General features: G+C 44.4%; 7 protein-coding genes across 7 annotated transcripts; 4 read left to right on the forward strand and 3 right to left on the reverse strand.

Annotated features, from left to right (window-relative positions):
- Positions 1-57: 57 nt before the first annotated feature.
- L199_002916 (mitochondrial division protein 1) lies at positions 58-2,753 on the forward strand (the record flags this gene model as incomplete). Its single annotated transcript, XM_064888654.1, has 6 exons — positions 58-229; positions 293-879; positions 978-1,274; positions 1,356-2,247; positions 2,320-2,429; positions 2,499-2,753. The coding sequence occupies 6 exons, from the start codon at positions 58-60 to the stop codon at positions 2,751-2,753; spliced, it is 2,313 nt and encodes a 770-aa protein (XP_064744726.1).
- A 247-nt stretch (positions 2,754-3,000) lies between these two features.
- On the reverse strand, positions 3,001-4,148 carry L199_002917 (uncharacterized protein; the record flags this gene model as incomplete). Its single annotated transcript, XM_064888655.1, has 3 exons — positions 3,001-3,420; positions 3,526-3,750; positions 3,873-4,148. The coding sequence occupies 3 exons, from the start codon at positions 4,146-4,148 to the stop codon at positions 3,001-3,003; spliced, it is 921 nt and encodes a 306-aa protein (XP_064744727.1).
- Positions 4,149-5,139: 991 nt separating this feature from the next.
- On the forward strand, positions 5,140-8,744 carry L199_002918 (uncharacterized protein; the record flags this gene model as incomplete). Its single annotated transcript, XM_064888656.1, has 8 exons — positions 5,140-5,977; positions 6,038-7,660; positions 7,723-7,824; positions 7,881-7,907; positions 7,966-7,985; positions 8,062-8,148; positions 8,199-8,502; positions 8,548-8,744. 8 exons carry the CDS (start codon positions 5,140-5,142, stop codon positions 8,742-8,744), a joined length of 3,198 nt encoding a protein of 1,065 aa, XP_064744728.1.
- Positions 8,745-9,478: 734 nt separating this feature from the next.
- On the forward strand, positions 9,479-12,518 carry L199_002919 (uncharacterized protein; the record flags this gene model as incomplete). Its single annotated transcript, XM_064888657.1, has 9 exons — positions 9,479-9,772; positions 9,863-9,958; positions 10,107-10,211; positions 10,292-10,384; positions 10,449-10,517; positions 10,591-10,671; positions 10,740-10,973; positions 11,035-11,667; positions 11,736-12,518. The coding sequence occupies 9 exons, from the start codon at positions 9,479-9,481 to the stop codon at positions 12,516-12,518; spliced, it is 2,388 nt and encodes a 795-aa protein (XP_064744729.1).
- A 417-nt stretch (positions 12,519-12,935) lies between these two features.
- Positions 12,936-14,949, reverse strand: L199_002920 (uncharacterized protein; the record flags this gene model as incomplete). Its single annotated transcript, XM_064888658.1, has 10 exons — positions 12,936-13,006; positions 13,100-13,235; positions 13,317-13,389; positions 13,457-13,729; positions 13,870-14,012; positions 14,111-14,272; positions 14,343-14,406; positions 14,486-14,580; positions 14,645-14,749; positions 14,818-14,949. 10 exons carry the CDS (start codon positions 14,947-14,949, stop codon positions 12,936-12,938), a joined length of 1,254 nt encoding a protein of 417 aa, XP_064744730.1.
- A 383-nt stretch (positions 14,950-15,332) lies between these two features.
- L199_002921 (uncharacterized protein) lies at positions 15,333-16,706 on the forward strand (the record flags this gene model as incomplete). Its single annotated transcript, XM_064888659.1, has 8 exons — positions 15,333-15,400; positions 15,471-15,528; positions 15,596-15,614; positions 15,703-16,137; positions 16,220-16,239; positions 16,309-16,377; positions 16,505-16,564; positions 16,653-16,706. The coding sequence occupies 8 exons, from the start codon at positions 15,333-15,335 to the stop codon at positions 16,704-16,706; spliced, it is 783 nt and encodes a 260-aa protein (XP_064744731.1).
- A 476-nt stretch (positions 16,707-17,182) lies between these two features.
- On the reverse strand, positions 17,183-18,316 carry L199_002922 (uncharacterized protein; the record flags this gene model as incomplete). The annotated part of the gene is made up of 6 exons (XM_064888660.1): positions 17,183-17,293; positions 17,377-17,448; positions 17,529-17,621; positions 17,755-17,882; positions 17,971-18,172; positions 18,278-18,316. The coding sequence occupies 6 exons, from the start codon at positions 18,314-18,316 to the stop codon at positions 17,183-17,185; spliced, it is 645 nt and encodes a 214-aa protein (XP_064744732.1).
- Between the last annotated feature and the right edge of the window lie 106 nt (positions 18,317-18,422).

The following is an 18,422-nucleotide window of genomic DNA, read 5'->3' on the forward strand; positions in this document are numbered from 1 at the left end:
CAGCGTGACCTAGACTGTACTGCTACAGACACAAAAGGTGCTTTGCACATCGGCACCATGCCTTCGTCTCGCGATGATCACGACAAACCCCTCCGTCAGGCTTTAGATCCAATCTCCTCACCTTACATGTCATCTATCAATGGGACCTTGTCAATCGCCAAGGAAGTATTGATGGGGTCATTTCAATCTGAACATCGTCGTTCGGAAAGTACAAGGATTCTCTCTGACCGTGAGTTCATCGGATGTGAATGCACGGTAGACAAGAGCTGACACGTCATTCTTCGTTGTTCAGTCGCACCATCATTAATGCAACCTCGTTTCCTCAATGCAGCTAGTACCTACGGACCCTCTCGATCACTTGGTAAACCTCCCTCCAGACCTAGCTCATTGATGAGATTACCCACCTCTCTACCCTACGGAATAAGTAACGTCGGCGTTAAACCTACTTCATCCTCCTTAGCAATAATAGAAGCAGTAGATAGATTATCTGCTTTATCACTTACTACCCCCGAAGAGGGTCTAGCAGGCGATCAACCAAGTTTGATCAAAGGTTTTAAAGCTACTATACCTTCATCAGAATTGGCCAAACAGCGTAGAAGATTGATAAGAGGTGGTATCATAGATCAGGATTTGGGTAATGAGAAGTTAGGTTTGAAGAAATTAGGAGATAGAGCTAGAGGCTTGTTGACCAACCATGAAGAAGATCAAGAAGGAGAAGGGGAATTGGATATTGGTAGGAAAGCGAAAAGAAGGAAAAGACAGAGAGAATCTAGAAGGATAAGTGAAGGTAGACATTTGGAGGGGAAGTTGCATTTGGAAGATTTGGTTCAGCAGGCGGATGAAATTCAGCAGGATAAAGAGAATTTACATGTAAGACAGGTAAGTTGATTCCTCCTATGTCAGATTGCTGTCTTATGCCCTTTGCGCTGTGTGTGGGAACCATGCTAATGCGTATTATCATCATGAATTGCCTGTAGTCCCTCATACACGCTGAGATACTGGAAGTCTCGGCCAAGATTGATGCCTTAGAAGACATCCGGCGGCGACTTGAAACTTCTCTGCTACATTTACAGGAAGAAGATTTAGAGCTGGATGATGAGCTGGAAGGGGTACAGGAATTGATGGCTTCTCCAGCTATCAAATCTGCTGCCGGTACAAGAGCTTTACCCCCTTCTACTGCCGCGGCTGTGACCAAGAAAAGCTCGAGAAGAAGGAAAGGACCGGCTTTCCTGCCTTCTGAACATGACGAGTTGCCCAAAGGAGTCGCGTTCATGGTGAGTCATTTATTCTTCCCTTAAGCGTATGAGGCAGGAAAGATAAAGCTGATAGAATGTTATAATCTGATAATCTTATAGACCCTCAACGGACACACTGGACCTATAACGGCATTAGATTTCAACGAGCCTTATGGTATGTTGGTCACTGCTGGACAAGATGATGTAGTTAAGGTATGGGATTTGTGCGATGGAGAAGAAATTGGTCAACTACGAGGACATACTGGAACAGTCAAAGCCTTACAGGTCGAAGATACTCTATGTCTTACTGGTGGTTCAGATGGTGCTATCAGATTATGGGATTTGAGGATGGTAGAGGATTACGAAGAGAGATTGCAAACAAAATTGGAAGAATTGGCCAGACAGGATCCATTGGAGAGAATAGCGAATCAGAATCAGAAACTACACGACGAACATGATGATGATGGTGAAGATTTGGGTAAAGAGAAAGATGAATTTGATTGGGAAGAAGGACCAAGTCACATCACTCAAGCAACCCAGGTTGATATTGCTAGTCCGTGTGTAAGGACTCTAGAAGGGCATAGTAAGAGTGTGACTGCACTATACTATGAAGATGGATGCTTGGTCACTGGATCATCGGATAAGACGATAAGACAATGGGATGTGGCTACCGGACAATGTGTTTTGACGATGGATATTCTATGGGCAATATCTAACCCACCCCCGGCTCCTGCTCCTACCCCTGCTCCAGCACCGAAACTACGACATCGATCTTCGACTTCCTTCGGATCAATACATTACGATGATATCCTCCCGTCACCTGGTGCGTCCCTCGTCGGTATGTCAGGCGCGAGTCTACTAAGTGCTGTAGCTGGAAACCAATTCGCCGTACCCACCCCACCGTATGCGGATGGTTCCTGGGAGATGTATCAGGATTTCGTAGGTGGTGTGCAATTCTGGGGATACGCCCTGGCCAGTGGGAGTGGTGATGGTGGAGTGAGAATGTGGGATAGTGAGTTTGCTTTTTCGTCTGATGAATGAATGTTCAATGTTAGGTGAGGCTAATAATTCATATGCGATACAGTGAGGACCGGTCAGGCACATCGAACACTGGCTGGACACACTGCACCAGTGACATGTCTCCAATTCGACGAGATGAATATCGTCACAGGCAGTTTAGACAAAACCATTCGAGTGAGTTTTGCCAGCTCTGCTTCCGTACTCCGTATATACCGTCGACTGATGTCCTCATTCTTGGTATAGATTTGGGACTTGCGAATGGGTCAAGCATCCGAAGTGCACCGATACGAATATCCCGTTACAGCCTTACAGTTCGACAGTCGGAAGGTTGTAGCATGTACGGGTGAGAATGGATTGGAGAATTATAATAGGACAACACATCAACATTCCAGATTGATCACGAATGGACATATCAAACCTGTTGAGAAGATGAGGTTCATCGATAAGTATCTGGTCTCCGGAGGTAGAGATGGAGCGGCGAAAGTGTGGGCGATGTGATCGGTGTGCGGTACAGAGATAAGCTGAGAGTGGTGGTAGGTGAAACAGCATTGACATTCATATGTACAGTACAAGGTACGGATAAATAAACATTTCATCGAGATTTCGACCAATGCATGTTTGGATCTAAACGTTCAACGTTTTGCATTATTGTATGACTGATGCTGAATCATGACCTGATACGAGGATCGCTGACATTCCAAGCAATATGAGCATCACTGATGCAACTCCAAACCCTCAACTTCGATCACATATGGCCATTAACCTCATCATCCCCTGTGCCTTCTCCATGTATCATCTTATACGTGTCCACAGCAGGTCTTTCGATCTTCCTCTCCAAATCAACTTTGACATTACTGAACCAATCATGATCGGTCATACTAGCCACCCACATATCCTGGGATTTACTCTTTCTCTCCCTTTCTTTAGGGTTCACTTTCTTATATTGGGGTACTAACCCGTTGAAATTCCTACAGATTCCTTCTTCCTTAAAACCGAGTTTCTTAGCTGAATTGATCGACGGGGTATTATGCGTGACCGCATCGTATTGGACCCTGATCAAGTTGAGGTCTTCGAATAGGTATTGGAGGATAAGGTACATTGAATGGGTGTTTATGTGCGTTCGTTGATAGAGAGGTAGAATGTTGATGAGACCGAATATCGCCTGCTACACAATATAATACAGTATGATCAATAAGTAACTACACATCATTAGACAATAAAGATGCCGGAGTGAATACAGAAGGTGAGATGCATAGTACAATTAACTCACCATAAATTCATCATTCACTTCTATCAGCCCATAAACACCTGCGAACCCATCTTTCCCTTTCCTCTCAACTTGTAGATCAATAACCGCTAACAGAAGACATCTCGGATCGATCCTGAAACTTTCGATATCTTCCAGAGCGGTTCGTTCGGTGTATGGACCTAGTTCACCGAAATGCGTCCATGAGGAGGGAGGGAGTCTCAAAAATCCTGAAAGATGTTTCGATGGCTACACCGATTCAAAGTACAGTTTGGCAAGTAAATCACGGAGTTGTCAGTCAATCCAACACAGGATTTCAGTATAAACTCACATGACGGAAATCTTACAGCAAGAAGAGATTAAAAACTCACCACGAATGGCTCTAGCTTCACATGGTCAGTCTGTAAAGTATGGAATGGAAATACGAAATTTATATCGTATAGGTTCATTGGTGTTTTAGCATGAAGAGTTTTTGGTACGTTATCTGGCTGATATAGATTCAAGAATTCGTTTGTCCCCTCTTCAAAGCGAGTTCTCGGATCTGTCGGACATATACTAGAGGTTGATCTCTTGATATGCTTTGCCCTACCATTAAGAATGGGCTTAGGGGAACTGAAAGTCAGATGTGAATTGTTAGTATTTGACATCATCATTCCGTATTATATCGGATTTATGATTGTGTGCTTTGAAGTTCTGTTCAAGTTTGTTATGAATGGTGTGGTATCCTATCATATAGAATGACCTTGCCCTCTGCAAGAACAGATTAGAAGGGGTTTATGTAGATTTTCTATTGAAATATACCTTCGCCACTCAACCCAGTTCATACACTCTTTTCATTCGAGTAAGGCAACCTCCGTCTCCGACTACAGGATGAAAGGTCTCTTCGGAGGGCCTTGAACCTTCTGTTCTGAACCCTTTTTTGAGGATCTGGCTGTTGCGTAACCTGAAGTCGGACCGCCGATGTCGTCGGATAGATTTCGTGTATACACCGACATCTGACATCTTGATCATGACATATACATTGTCAGCCTGTCGATTCATTTCCAAATACCATGAAGTGGCCTCGTTTGAAAGAAATATAAGAGATCGGTAGATCATCACATGTCCTCATGTGAGACTGGTATGGGGACACTTCATAGTGGATGACCACTCTTGGTCACCTCATTCCCCACCATGTAGGTTCTTCATGCTCATGCCTCCCTTCCTAAGCTTACAAGTGTCCCGACACGCCTCTTCGAGCCTTCCCAAGCTCTCTGGTGACTGTGCCACAACTATGTGGGTGTGAATGGCATTTGATTCCGTCGCCATTTGAGACTGAATTTCACTTGTCACCATTCAAACATCGCATTGACCCATATGTATATCCTCGCTCTCTCCTTTATCCTCTTCCTATCATATCAATATACTACTGCTCATAGACCATCTCATCAATCACCAGCTACCACTCTTTGAAACACCCTACTTAAACGATTATCACGCGAAAGTCCTTCATCAATTTGCCAAAGATAGCCTCCAAAGAGGCCAGACCCTACTCATGGGAGCTACCGATCGTCGCTCCTCACGTCAATAGCAATAATTGTATTTTGTCATTAGATTTCAACAGCAGTTCCATCCTACATGGGGTCAGCCTCGTCAACGATGAGTGCCAACCCCGCACAAGTCCCTCGAACCGACCAATCTTCCTCGATGAACGATAACGCTCTTCCTTTCCCTACTCAGAAATCTTCTTCGAACAATGCTCAATCAATTTCAGAGCTCAGTCTCGCCGTCAACTCATCACAACCTCCTAATATTGTTCATAAGAAGTCTAGCATGAATGACTCCACTTCCAATGTCAACCTTGGTCGACAACCCTACATGGCAGATCATACTTCGATGCCTGAAGCGGGTCCAAGCTCACGACCTTCTCCCGCCCTCACGGCGAATCAGAAATCTTCTTTATCACCCCTCGCAGGGACCAAGCAAAAGCCTATAGTGATCGAAGAAAAGGAAGAAGGGGAAATCAGTGATGATGAAGTGGTGGAGACTGACCCTGTACCTGAACCAAAAAGATCGGTCCCACAGCAACCAGCTCCTCCACCATCGACAGTCTTTCCCCAACCTGCCATACCTCCGTCCCCCCCTCAGCGGGCGATACCATCGCATCCTCGCGGACAACATTCACAGAATCGAATAGCACCACCGTCCACTTTTCTAAACACCCACAATCGTCCTTTGAGCAAAACCCAAAGGAAGAAGATGGAGAGACGAGCTAAGGCTGAGATGAACGCTCAGAGAAGACAAAACTCACCATATAATCAAACTCCATATCGCCAGTATGGTCAACAATCAGCATCAACATCTCCTGCATCGACACCCCACAATGTTGCACCGCCTGCGATTGAAGGTAAAGGGCAGGGGAAGGAGAAGGAGAGGGAAGATGAGGAAGCAGAAGTGTCTCTGGAATTGAATGATACCGTTGCACCAGCAGCTACTAGTAAGTGATTGCCAATTTTTCCATTGGAGTTGTGCAGCTCTTAACTCCAATACGATATAGACATGTCGCCTGAAGAAGTTGAGCAATATATCGATATCATCCGTAACCTGATTTCCGAGGGTGTCTCGCCAGACACTCTAGTCCAACGTGGTGCTTCTCCCGAATACGTCATGAAAGTTTGTCAAGAGATAGTGGAAGGTACCAAGAACCGTAAAGCGTTATGGCTAGAAACGAGAGAACAACCCAGAGCAGAAAGTGAGGCTCCATCTCTGCCTCCTGCTGAACCTGGATATAAATCACCCAGTCCCGAGGTGGAAGTGGTAACAGTGAATCAAAGTGGGAGGTCAGGATTGGAGAGGATCAAAAGCGACGATTCGAATGATTCCAACCTTTATAGTTCAATAGAAAGAATGGACAAACTCCAAAATGGGTTTGCACCGAAAGCCATCGCCAAGCCAACTCAACCCATTAGGATCGAAAGCTATAAACCCGGTCAACCATCCAGACCTCTTTCGCAACCTTTCACTTACTCCACCATACCTACTGAGCCTACACATCGATCAAAGAAGAGACAGAGAGACAGTGCATTGGCAGTCGGATCGGATGTCGTTCTCAATTATGACGATGCAGCTACTCACCCTGCTCAACCAGCTCAACCAGCTCAACCGAAACTTCCCCCATCGGGAGCAAGACTAGGTACATCCAATCCATTCTCTGTTCTCGATACTATACCACTTACTCCGCCATTCTCGCCACCTTCCATCGTCAAAGCTATGGTCCAAGCAGATATCCCACCTGAACCTACAGCACCCCCTCCTCCCGCCCCACCACCACTCACTGCCGAGCAGACCCTGCAAAATACCTTACTGGAAAGTAGAAGGAAAGCAATGGATAGCATGCGACGTCGTCGGGCGGCTGTACCAAAACCGATATCATCGGTGCAGTCAATCACACAGGTTGAAGTCTCCGAAGAATCCACACCTGTAGTCGACGATCAAGCTGTTGAACTTCAGAAATCGATTGAAGAGCAGATGGCAAGTATCGAGAAGGAAGTGCTGGAAGCTGCTGCTGCCACGATCGAAAACAATCCGATTGTACCTGAACCTGAACCTGAACAGAACGAGGACGAAGAAGAACAGATGGATCTGGATGAGCCTGAAGAAGGTGAAATTATACCTCCTCTTATTGATTCATCTATTCCAGAACCGGTCATTCCACCATTTATTGGATCGACTTCACTGCCTGTCCGACCCCCTCGAGGTATCAAACGAATGCATGCAGAAGATCTGAATGAGAACAAAGCGACATCGCTCCCTTCGAGAAGTTTGCCCCCAGCCAAGCGTAAGCCATTCGGAGCCACTCAACGTGCTCAAAGACTTGTACTTCACCTGGATGATTCCGATTCTGAATCTTCGGATGATGAGGACACGCCTACGCCAAATGTCATTTTCACTCCTACCGGTGATGTCGATATTATCGAAAGACAAAGGATGTTAGAAGAGAAAGAAGCTAGTATACGGAAATTGAAAGAGCAGATTGCAGCTCGAATGGCAGCTAGAAAGAAGAAAGTAGACGATAACGTCGCGGGTGGTACGCCTATGGAGAAGACTGCAAGTCAAGATACTGCTTCGCAGGTAGTGCGAAATGCTCTACAACCGGTTGAGGGAGAGAATGGGAGTATATGTGAGTCATACAGTCTCTCTTCGCAGTGGGTTGTCATGCTGAAAGTGAGATATCGTTAACAGCACCTATTCCCGCTGATGTCCGGCAATTGACTAAGGAGCTGGTCCAAGCTGAAGCTGAGGTCGAGGCTATGGATATCGATCCTGTACCTGAGTCTATCAAGGGTTGGTGGCCGACGAACTACTGAGATCACTTGCGATACTGACCAAATGCCCAGTAGGAGAAAATCGCGAAATGACCTTTGAAGGTGAGTCATCAGGTGAAAGGAAACCGCTTACCTCGGACAGAACCTCAAGGGATTCTAGCCGAGCCTAACGATGATAAGGTGCGGATCGATGATACCAAGTCAACAATAAGTTTCATACTTCCAACCTCGCTTACTTATGCTGCCTACCATTCAGCGACGCCTTCGATCGATCTCTCCTTCAGTCATACAAACGAATGTTCAGGAGGCAGTCCTCAATGTACCTAGCCAAGCGTCGACTTCTGTGCGTTGAAGCGGGATCCTCAGGCGAATTATACTAAGTACTTGTCATAGAAATTCACAAATTATCAACCACTGTTGAATCGGTACCCTCAACTCAACAATACAACTGTTGATTCATCGCTCTTGCCTTTTATTCAGATCGATACCACATCATCACAGCACGATTCGCCTAATTTGATCGATACTGAGAGGCTGTTTGGCCATATTGATCGACGATTGCTAAATTCAATCATACTGACTCGCCTGTTACAGGCCAACCCGTCTATGATAGCTTGTCAAGCTGAGATGGGCGGTGGGACATGTGCAGATAGGACATGTAAAGATCTGCATCTGGATAAAGGGATCATACCAACTGGCAAGTACAAGGTTGGTAGAGGGGGGGAGCTGATATATGTTATAGACGACGATCTGGTGGAATATATTGGTCAGACTTTGTCAAGTCAAGGCGGTCAATATAATGATAATGTCAATATCAGGAATGCGTTCATCGAAGCTAAAGAGGAGTTGCGTAGAAATGGTCCTGTCAATTTGGAGCCAGATCAAGGAATAATAGCGCTGATGAAGAAAGTTGGGCGAAACCTCAAGCACAATATATGATATGAGAGGAGTATGATCCTTTCTTTCTCTCATCTCATTTTCTTTTCTTATTGGTTGCTTCATTTCTCTCTTTTTACTTCGTTGCTATCAATTTCAATCGATCTAAACGCAATTAATGATATACCCAGCACCTCACAGCAGAAATTAGATGGCTTCTTCCCACCAGAGCCACTCAACAAATGTCATTGCGGTACTCGACATCGCAGAATGATAATTATATATTTTGTATTCATCAACCATCATCGTCATGATCATGCAACAGTTGTCTGTCAATCATCTCAATGTTTCATACATGCATGTGCACTATCCAGGAGTCAGTATAATGGTAAGCTCAGACAGTCTGTTGTCGATGTTGAACACCGATATTTACCGCCGGCACATGGAACCATGCGCTTTGGTACGTGTTTTTGACTTTATTTTGCTGAAATTTCACTAATTTCGCACTATCATTCATCATCATCGTCATCATCTACTAACAATTCAATCACTCAACTTGTCTTTCACCTCACTCAGAAATTACTCACATCCATATTGGCTGAACGATCTTACCGACTCTCTTCGATGGTCTAATTCGCTACCTTTTGGCCCAGCCAGCTCTTGGTATACGATCTTGGTATCTAGGTCGGTCAACCCAAGTTGAAGCTGAAGCCGAAGTTGATTGATCGATCCTTCTTTTGATTGAAGGATTGTCTAGATCAACTCTTCTTAACCAGCAGAAGCGAGACGGGCTCAAGATGATAGTGGAGATCACCCTGCTGTTATTGTTGATACTCATCGCAGCTCCTTTGGTGGGTGAAGAAGATCGAGTGAGGTGCGAATGTGATTGTTCATGTAGTAGAAAATATCATTTGAATTCGAGTTACCCAGAAGTACTAGATGATGGGAATGATGGGATTTCAGAGAATAAATCGCGACAACGACTTGAAGACAAGGACAGTCAAGCAGGAACAGAAGGAGGACATGAACAAGAACCTATTTATGTAGGTGGTGGTGGTGGTGGTTTTGAAGGTGAAGGGTGGAATGACCGAGTAAGTACACGTCCCTTGTCTACATCAGACCCTTTACGGTTCTGTTTATGACTCGATATGCATAATCTCTTTCTGACATTCTACGACTAGTCAAAGCCTTACTCGGAAAGATCGTTAAACGCTGGTAACAGGAAAGATCATTCGAACCGACCCAGACCCCCTCATTTGGACCGTTCGGTTCCGGATGTGAGTATAAGCTTTGCCTTCACATATACGACTCCATCACCATACACACTCGTACGCTCTGTTGAACCTAAAGCCAGATCCTACCTCTTCTTTTCATTCCATCTCATCTCATCAGTAATGTTGATATCTTAGTGATCACCACATATAGCGAAAATCACCATATATTGTCACCAATAGCAGCAGAAAGCGAAAAGATAATTATTGGTGTGCACCTTGTCAGAGATATTTCGTCGATTCACTCGCCCTTCAGCAGGTGAGTTCACTATGTCTCTAGCAAAGTAGTCGACGTTTGCCTGAAGCTAACATGACTCTGCCTATCTTCGGTCACTGCAGCATCAGGTCGCGCTTCATTCAGCAACTACCACCATCATGTCTTCATCATCAAGAAATCAAGTCCCTCGGAATGGAAGATCGTTGATCCCAGAGGTGAGCTCTTCTACCGAGCCCTCGTTCTCTGCCTGAGCTCATAATGACCCGTATGTATGAGTAGGTCAACCACTCTGTCGTCGTCTGCGAAGTATGTTCAGAAGAACTCCCTAATGTCACCGCTTTAGATATGGTAAGTCATCATGTCAGCTGAGTAGTCATCATTGGTTCCATAAAGCTGACGTTATAAATCATATCTGACATAGCATAAAGTCAGTCTTCATCCTTGGTCGATCTTCTGTCCAGAATGCTTGATCCGATTCCGACATGCTCAAGAAGCCCACTTTGTAAGTATGATTGAATGGTACGTTGCTGGTCCTGATCACTGATAATTTCATATCCCCTGCAACGTCAGCACTATCGACAGATCCACCATGCAAAATCGGCTAATCCCCTTCACATTGATACAATGTTAGGACTTATCAAAGGGAATCATCTGATTCATCCGTCCCTTCGAACACTTCCCTTGACTCTTCAACAATATCGGCCGCATCACACAGTACAGACCTTCCCTACCCATACTATCCAAAATTACTACGAGTGTGAGGAATGTAACATGGTTTTTGGACAACCTCAGGAACTAGAAGCGGTGAGCTAAACAGTCGTGACTGGTTGAAAACGATCCTGAGCTGACGATGTTTGCTTGATAGCACAAAGCTACCCCTTTGGTACACGGTGGCAGGATATACGAAGCAGATGATTTTCCACCTCTTGGTTCGACCGCCAAACCTTCGCCTTCACCTTCACCTTCCGTCACTGACCCGTCTCCAGATGCTCTTGCTGTGGAAGCAAACCTTACGGTATGGGGCATGCCGAGCTTCACCCTGGATGAGAAGAAGTCAAATACAATGAAAGAAGAAGTTTGGACACCACAGGCTAGACTTACACCTGAGCCTGATTCTTCCCATGATACCGCTTCTTCAAGCGAAGATGGCAAGTCCACCGACGATGTGCTGGAAGATCAGAAGGCCGAGCGAGTGTCGTCTGAAACGAATTACAACATGGAAGTAGTTGATGCGGACAGGGCGGATCTAGTGAGATCGGTCTTGGCTTCTAAAGAGTTATCTAACAGTGATACTGCGAGCTCCAATTTGAAGGAAGAAGAAAAGAGTCAATCCGATAACAATGAAATTACTGGTACCATCAAGCCAATCGAACCGAACTCAGGCCCCGGAGAAGCAAACCCACTTGGACCAGCCGAAGACAGCACGAATTTCGCCGAAGCTATCGTTACAGACGATACAAGTCAAGTGCAGGAATTCAACAAAATCACTTCTCAAGTGGTCAGCTCTGCTCAATCACTCCACACGATCTCACCGAGACCAGTCATTCAACTAATTCCATCTCCGAGGAACTTACACCCTATGCCAAAGCTGCACTTGCATCGGCTCACAAGATCAGCGAGTATCCGCCGCCTGAAATGGATGATGAGGATAACGAGAAATATGAAAATGATTCACCGGAAGTAATTGGTGGGATCGAATGTCATGTACCCTCATTCGCTCTAACTGTCTCGCCGCAGAAAAAAACGACTTCATTCGGTTCACCACCGCTTTCACTCGATTCTACGCCACCTCTGACCCTCTCAGGAGACAGTTCAAGCTCCTTGAATGGAAGCCTGGTACTTGAGGAAGAGGATGATGCATGGGCAGCGTCCCAAGAGGTATACACCAACGCGCATTCGCATAATCGACAGACCTTCTCCTTGGATTTATGCGCGACGAACAATGGGAACAGACCGAAACCGAAGTCGTATTCGGAAAGCGGTAGTAGCAGTAATGGATCAAGACAATCTAGAAACAGGAACAGAAGAAGTGAAAGAAGCTGTAATACCAGAAGAGAAACTTACCTTACACCTTCTCAAAGGGAAGTTTACGGTTACGGTTTCAGCAGGAACGAAAGAAGAGATTCAAGTTCATCTTCATCCAGATCCAAAGCTCCACCTCAGGCACCCCTCCAACCTATGTTCGAGAGTGAATGGTCAACTATCACGCCGATGTCTTCAGGTAATAGGAGCATGGGAGGTAGGATCATAAGGGGAAGTCCATGGGAGGCCAGTAGAAGGGAAGCGGAGGAGAGGAATAGGCTAGTCAGTGCTGGTGGAAGTGAAGAGGATATGTATGGAGGTTGGTGAGGTGAATCTCGGTCAAGCGAGATTTCAGTAAAAACACTAATAACATAAAAAACGATTCAGAAAGGGATAACATTGAGTACTGGATGAGTTCCTTACATTATTACTTTCTCTTTTGCATCAATAATGAAAATACATAGAACCTTGGGAAAAGGTAAACCGTGTCTTGTTCATAGATCCCTTGACACACGTACTATCGTCATCACCTTATAGCATTACCTTCAATACGATTTACTCGGAAATACGAGTCATGTAGTATATATAGCATATGAGATGTATTTTTATTGTGCATAGAAAAACAATACGAATATCGCATATCGCATATCATGTTAGATGTTCGTATATGTCCAAGACGTGTATATGCCTAAATACAAAGGACAAGCAGCGGGAAGTTGAATCATAGCAAAGCAGATTCAGATCTCATCGTCTGAGAGCTAAAGCGAGTATCAATATCAATATAGCCAACAAAAAGGCAACTACTGTCATCGATACTATTGCAGCAATATCACGAAAAGAAAAAAACACATTAGTGCATTGTATCTTTTGCAATTTCAATGTCAATCGAGTAATGGATTATCACTCACCTCCGCCAAAAGAAGGAGGTACGACAATTACTCTAATTGTATTATCTGCACTTGCCGATACGAGCAACGAAGCTGATGAATTGAATCTCAGAGCTGTAGGTGGGAAGGAATGTGCGTGAAGGATTTTAAGAAGGGGCTAATCATGCGATACAAGTGGAATCAGCAGCATATACATTGAACACGGTTAAAATAAGACTGAAGTGAATATAACACTCACAGCTAAAGTCTTGGAATCCAATATACCGATTGATAGATCCGAACAACCGTACGCAAGTAATTTACCATCATCACTATTCCACCGTCAAAAAAAAATCGTCAGCTACTTGCCTGTCCGGCTGCGAGGATGCAGTAAATTACCTAACATCAAAGACAGTAACTGGTTTCCCACCAACTTCCCTCCTGGAAATCACATCCCATTTACCCAGACTTCCCTCCGTCTCCTGATGCTCTCCTGGTGTAGATTTCTCCTGAGATGTCTTGATCTCCTCTTTCGTCAGAGGGGCTTTGGAGGGTTCCGAGACCAGTCCGAAAGATACCACGAATGATCTCCTTGGTGCACCGCGTTTGGAGGATTTGGTGGCGTTCAGGACGGCGTGAATCGTCAATGGAGTGAGAGGGTTTCGGGAGAATCTATCGATGCGATTGGGAAAAGATATCATCATCAGCACTGAAGATCATGTAACGAAGGTGTAAGTAAGTATGTATGTATGTACGTATGTGGATAAAATCATACAGTGACAAAGTGTAGTCATTGGATTGATCTCACTCACTTGGCAGATCTAAACGCAACTGGATTTATGTCCAAACTCGGTGTATATATAGTCTGCTTCAATTCCAATTTTGGTTTCTCCGTTTCTTTTTCCTGACTTATAACATGATACAGGAGTATCGATTTCGTAGTGGTGACTATCAACTATTATTATAACGCATTGTTTAGCTAGATATCCTTTTACTGCTGCATGACATAGTCAGAGCGGAACCTGATATGAGTTGAATCTCTTCAGAACTCACCCAATCACCATCCTCTCCTCCCCAATCGAGATCGACCAGCTCCGAATCAGTCTGAAAAGACGGTACGGCAATGTCCAACGAAGGGTAATGTAATAATGTGACTTTATCGTCGGTCGTTCCTATTACTAACAATTTCGATGAAGGTGAGAGTGAGGTGAGTTTCTATGATGCAATTTCAATCAGCACAGTTCACTATGGAGCTCTGTAGCATTTAGTGGAATTGATGACTTACCTGATAAGGGTAATCGTCCGACCATTCGGCTTGTATCGTCTTTTGACCTTTTACAAAGTCGACTCTGTAAAATGGTATCAAGAACATCAGCTGTTGACCGTCATATATGCCCAACGAACATGGTGTAGCTGAGATGCACCCACTTTTCATCAGAGTATGAATATACTCTACAATGTTCGTTCTTCCCTTCTTTCACCAATGACGAAGAGCCGTTGACACCAGTTATCAATTGTTTTGACTATCCATATCATCATCAACTATCGCGAACCGACACACAATCATGATACTATGATATGACTTACTTTCCTATCAATAGCCAAGGTCATAGGCGCATCCTCTTCATTCGATAACGTATATTCCGATAGGTATTTCACCGATTTGCCATCTTTAGTCACCTTACATACTTTCTATTTCACCCATCAGTATAGCCCTTTTGATCATCAACATCATCACTTTAGCCGAAGACAACACCCACCAGCTTGTTCTGTATACCACTCCTACTGGCTCCTCCTCCCCCACCTAGTATGAGGGTATCGTCATCTGCCCAGTCCAGGCAGTAGACGGGGAATGAAGGTGTTGGATGAGGGTGGTGAGCTGTCCTGGTCATTGTGCTTCTGTTGTCGAAACCAAGTTGTCGGGACGGGACTCCTGAGCTGATGTCGATTCTGACAGTATGTGCGGCCGAGCTGCTAGGCGACAAGAGTAGTCAATGATGTTTGATTGATTCATCGTTGTGTTGTTATCTCACTTGTGAATCTAACACCTCGGTCGCATCGTTGCTGACGACATGACATGACGCGTGGAGATGTATTACGTAATATTGGTCACTAGTCAAGTGATGGGATTCGGTAAGGATGTAGGATGAAAAGCCGAATCCAACAACGGATACCCAAGCAAAAGCAAAAGGTAGGAGAGAAAAACAATTCAGTCTTACATCTATCTACATTCCATCGCATATACCCAGATACCATACAACCCACGATATCAACCATGAGACCTACTCTGCCCAGACTAGTCAACATCCTCGTACCCGTCAAGAGGTCGATCGATTATGCTGTGTGAGTTGGGTGTGCTCCCTTCATGTCGGCCGATTCTGGGTGACTGACTGACTCGCGAATGTCCATGTAGCAAGATCAGGGTAGCTTCGGATGGCAAAGGTGTGGATACCAATGTGAAGCACTCCATGGTGAGTGATCAGCTCAACGATCAGTGTGATTGTCGACTGAGCTGATGTACTTTCTACCGTACTATAGAATCCATTTGATGAAATTGGTGAGTACATCACATGTAGAAGATCGCCATATGTAACACGGTTACGTGTCATGCCAAGTACTGACCTAATCTATTTTCACTCATCTAGCCGTCGAGGAAGCAATCCGACTTCGAGAAAAGAAAACCACCAAAGTCGACAACATTACCGCCATCTCCATCGGTCCCTCCAAAGCGGTCGACACCATCCGTACTGCTTTGGCTATGGGCGCAGATTCAGGTATTCACATTACCACACCTGAAAATGCCGTCGTAGAGCCTATAGCAGTTGCCAATGCCCTGAAGAAGATCATCGACGATAAGAAGTTCGACCTGGTCATCATGGGTAAACAAGCTATCGATGATGATTCGGGTTCGACCGGAGGTATGTTGGCTGGTTTATTGGGTTGGTCACAGGGTAGTTTCGCTTCGAAATTGGAAGTTGAAGATGGAGGTAAAGTGAATGTTACCAGAGAGATTGATGGTGGTCTGGAGAAAATCGAGGCCAAGTTACCTATGATTGTAACTACAGATCTGAGATTGAATGGTGAGTGAATCGACTTATCTCTCTTCTCTCCCGTATTGTGTCGACCTTATTACTGATCTCATCTTCATCCTATGACATACAGAACCTCGATACGCTTCTTTGGTAAGCTGGCTTTTTTTTTTATTCGGGATCGGATCGAACCCAGCTTACCTTTTACATTTTACGTCCTAGCCAAACATCATGAAAGCCAAGAAAAAGAAGATCGAAACTTTCAAACCTGAAGATTTGGGTCTTGATTTTGTGAGTGCGGGTGCTGACGATGTTCCATCACTTCGCATGAACACGAATAGCCAAGAAGCACACGTGGAGTGGATATTCTGTAGCAAGCAATATACTAATCACGAATCTTCTTGTTCCTTCCTTGCAGACCCCTAGATTCGAGACTATTTCAGTATCCGAACCACCCAAGAGACAAGGTGGTGGTAAGGTGAGCGATCAGATCATGAGCTATCGTTGTCCTTTTTACAGTCAAATGGACAATAGCTGATGGATCGTCATGGTTTAATGTCATATAGGTTGAATCAGTTGATGAATTAGTTAGCAAGATGAAAGAGGCTGGTGTGATCTAAGTCTACCTGCCAACAGGAGTAACCGGGCTTGAGGCGAAATATAAGATTTGATGGATCGTACATAGATGGATCTTCAATTCGTGTTACAGTCCAGATTCGTTTTTTGTCTCTGGGTTATGCATATTCATCTCATTTGCATTTTGGAGTATCTCTGTAGAGCCCCATGTTTTTTTTTGGTCTTTTGGTGCTTTTGAATTCCTCGTCAGGAGGTCAACGACACCAAGCCCGTAATGGAAAAACACAAAACAATGAGAGGAAGATATATACTGCTCATGACGATGATCAAGCTCAAGCTATATGCGATTCTTGTTATGTCATCCATTAAATTCATATCCCAAGTCCTTGTAAACCTATGTATATCTACTGACATTCTATTTGTCTACCTATCAATATATATCCCTTTGAACCACCCATCAGATATCGTCCTATAAACACATCTCCCTATAACTTATATACGATACGCTCCAATTCCTTTCTTAGTCAAAGAAGAATTTGGTCCTCTTCTCGAGAGGTTCGAATTCCTTGGCTGGTTTACCAGGTTGACCGGGTGGTCCAGCGGGTTTACCGAATGGGAGGATGGCGGTGCTCTAATTGAATGAGATACGTTACGTGCGTCAGTGGGTTGTACAGTAGGTATACTCATATAGATCGACAAGAAATATCGACTTACCTTCCATTGAGCAGATACGTCGAGAAGGTTCGTAAGTTCTGTTTGGACTTGAGGGACGAAACCTCCGAAGTGCTATGATGGAGATGGTAAAATGACGAACATGAGTATTTTATTGTATGATTTATCATGATATTGTGAAAGGAAGAGCTTACCTGGAGAGAAGCACCGTATCCCTCAGCTTCGAGAGCGGTCCATACGATGTATTGTAAGATACCGGCAGAGTTCTCAGACCAGATGGGGAAGTGCTATAATAGTAAGGGAATCAAATTGTCAGTCACCACAGTAACAGTAGAGAGTAAAATAAGAAATCACACATGAGAGTTTCTCGCAAGGAGAAGAGAGATGAGAACAATAGGAATTGAAGTAAGTCTCACTCACTTGAGATAAGTATGGCATTTTACCTGAGAAAGCATTAATGACATCTTGATCTTCGAAGAAAAGTACAGTTCCGTATCCCGCTTTGTACTGGGTGTTTATCTTATCGGTCCAAAAAGCTTCTTGTTGTTCTATTTAACCGGAATAATCCAACCATCATCAGTATCCATACATGTAGATTATGAGAAGGGGACAAAAGGTGAAACACAGAAAACTCACTATCACCACCCAAAGTACCTATATAAGCTTTCAAAACAGCATCCCAAACTTCCTCATGTTTCTTCCCAGTCACGAGGACAGCTCGAGATTGTTGACCGTTGAAACTGGTAGGAGCGAACTTGACTGCTTTTTCGACCAGTTCTTTCAACTGATCGTTGGATAAGGGTGATTCTTTAGTGAGACTGTAGTATGATCGTCGGTTCTATGAACACCAAAGAAAGAGGTTAGTCGTGTTTATCCTTTCGAGCGGATGGAGAATTGCAGTGGCAGTTGCAGTACCCAAAACCGAAATAGATGGATAACTCACCTCGACAGCCTCGAAGAATGCTTTGGAATCAGATACCATCTTGATTGAACTTGAACTGAATTGTCGGAAGGGAACTCGTAAAGATATTTGTTTAGTTGGGAGTGATATAGATCTAGGTGAAGATCTGAGTAACTTGGTCAGAGCA

The sequence above is a fragment of the Kwoniella botswanensis genome, chromosome 1 (assembly GCF_036426115.1).
Source record: "Kwoniella botswanensis chromosome 1, complete sequence".
NCBI classification, from domain to species: domain Eukaryota; kingdom Fungi; phylum Basidiomycota; class Tremellomycetes; order Tremellales; family Cryptococcaceae; genus Kwoniella; species Kwoniella botswanensis.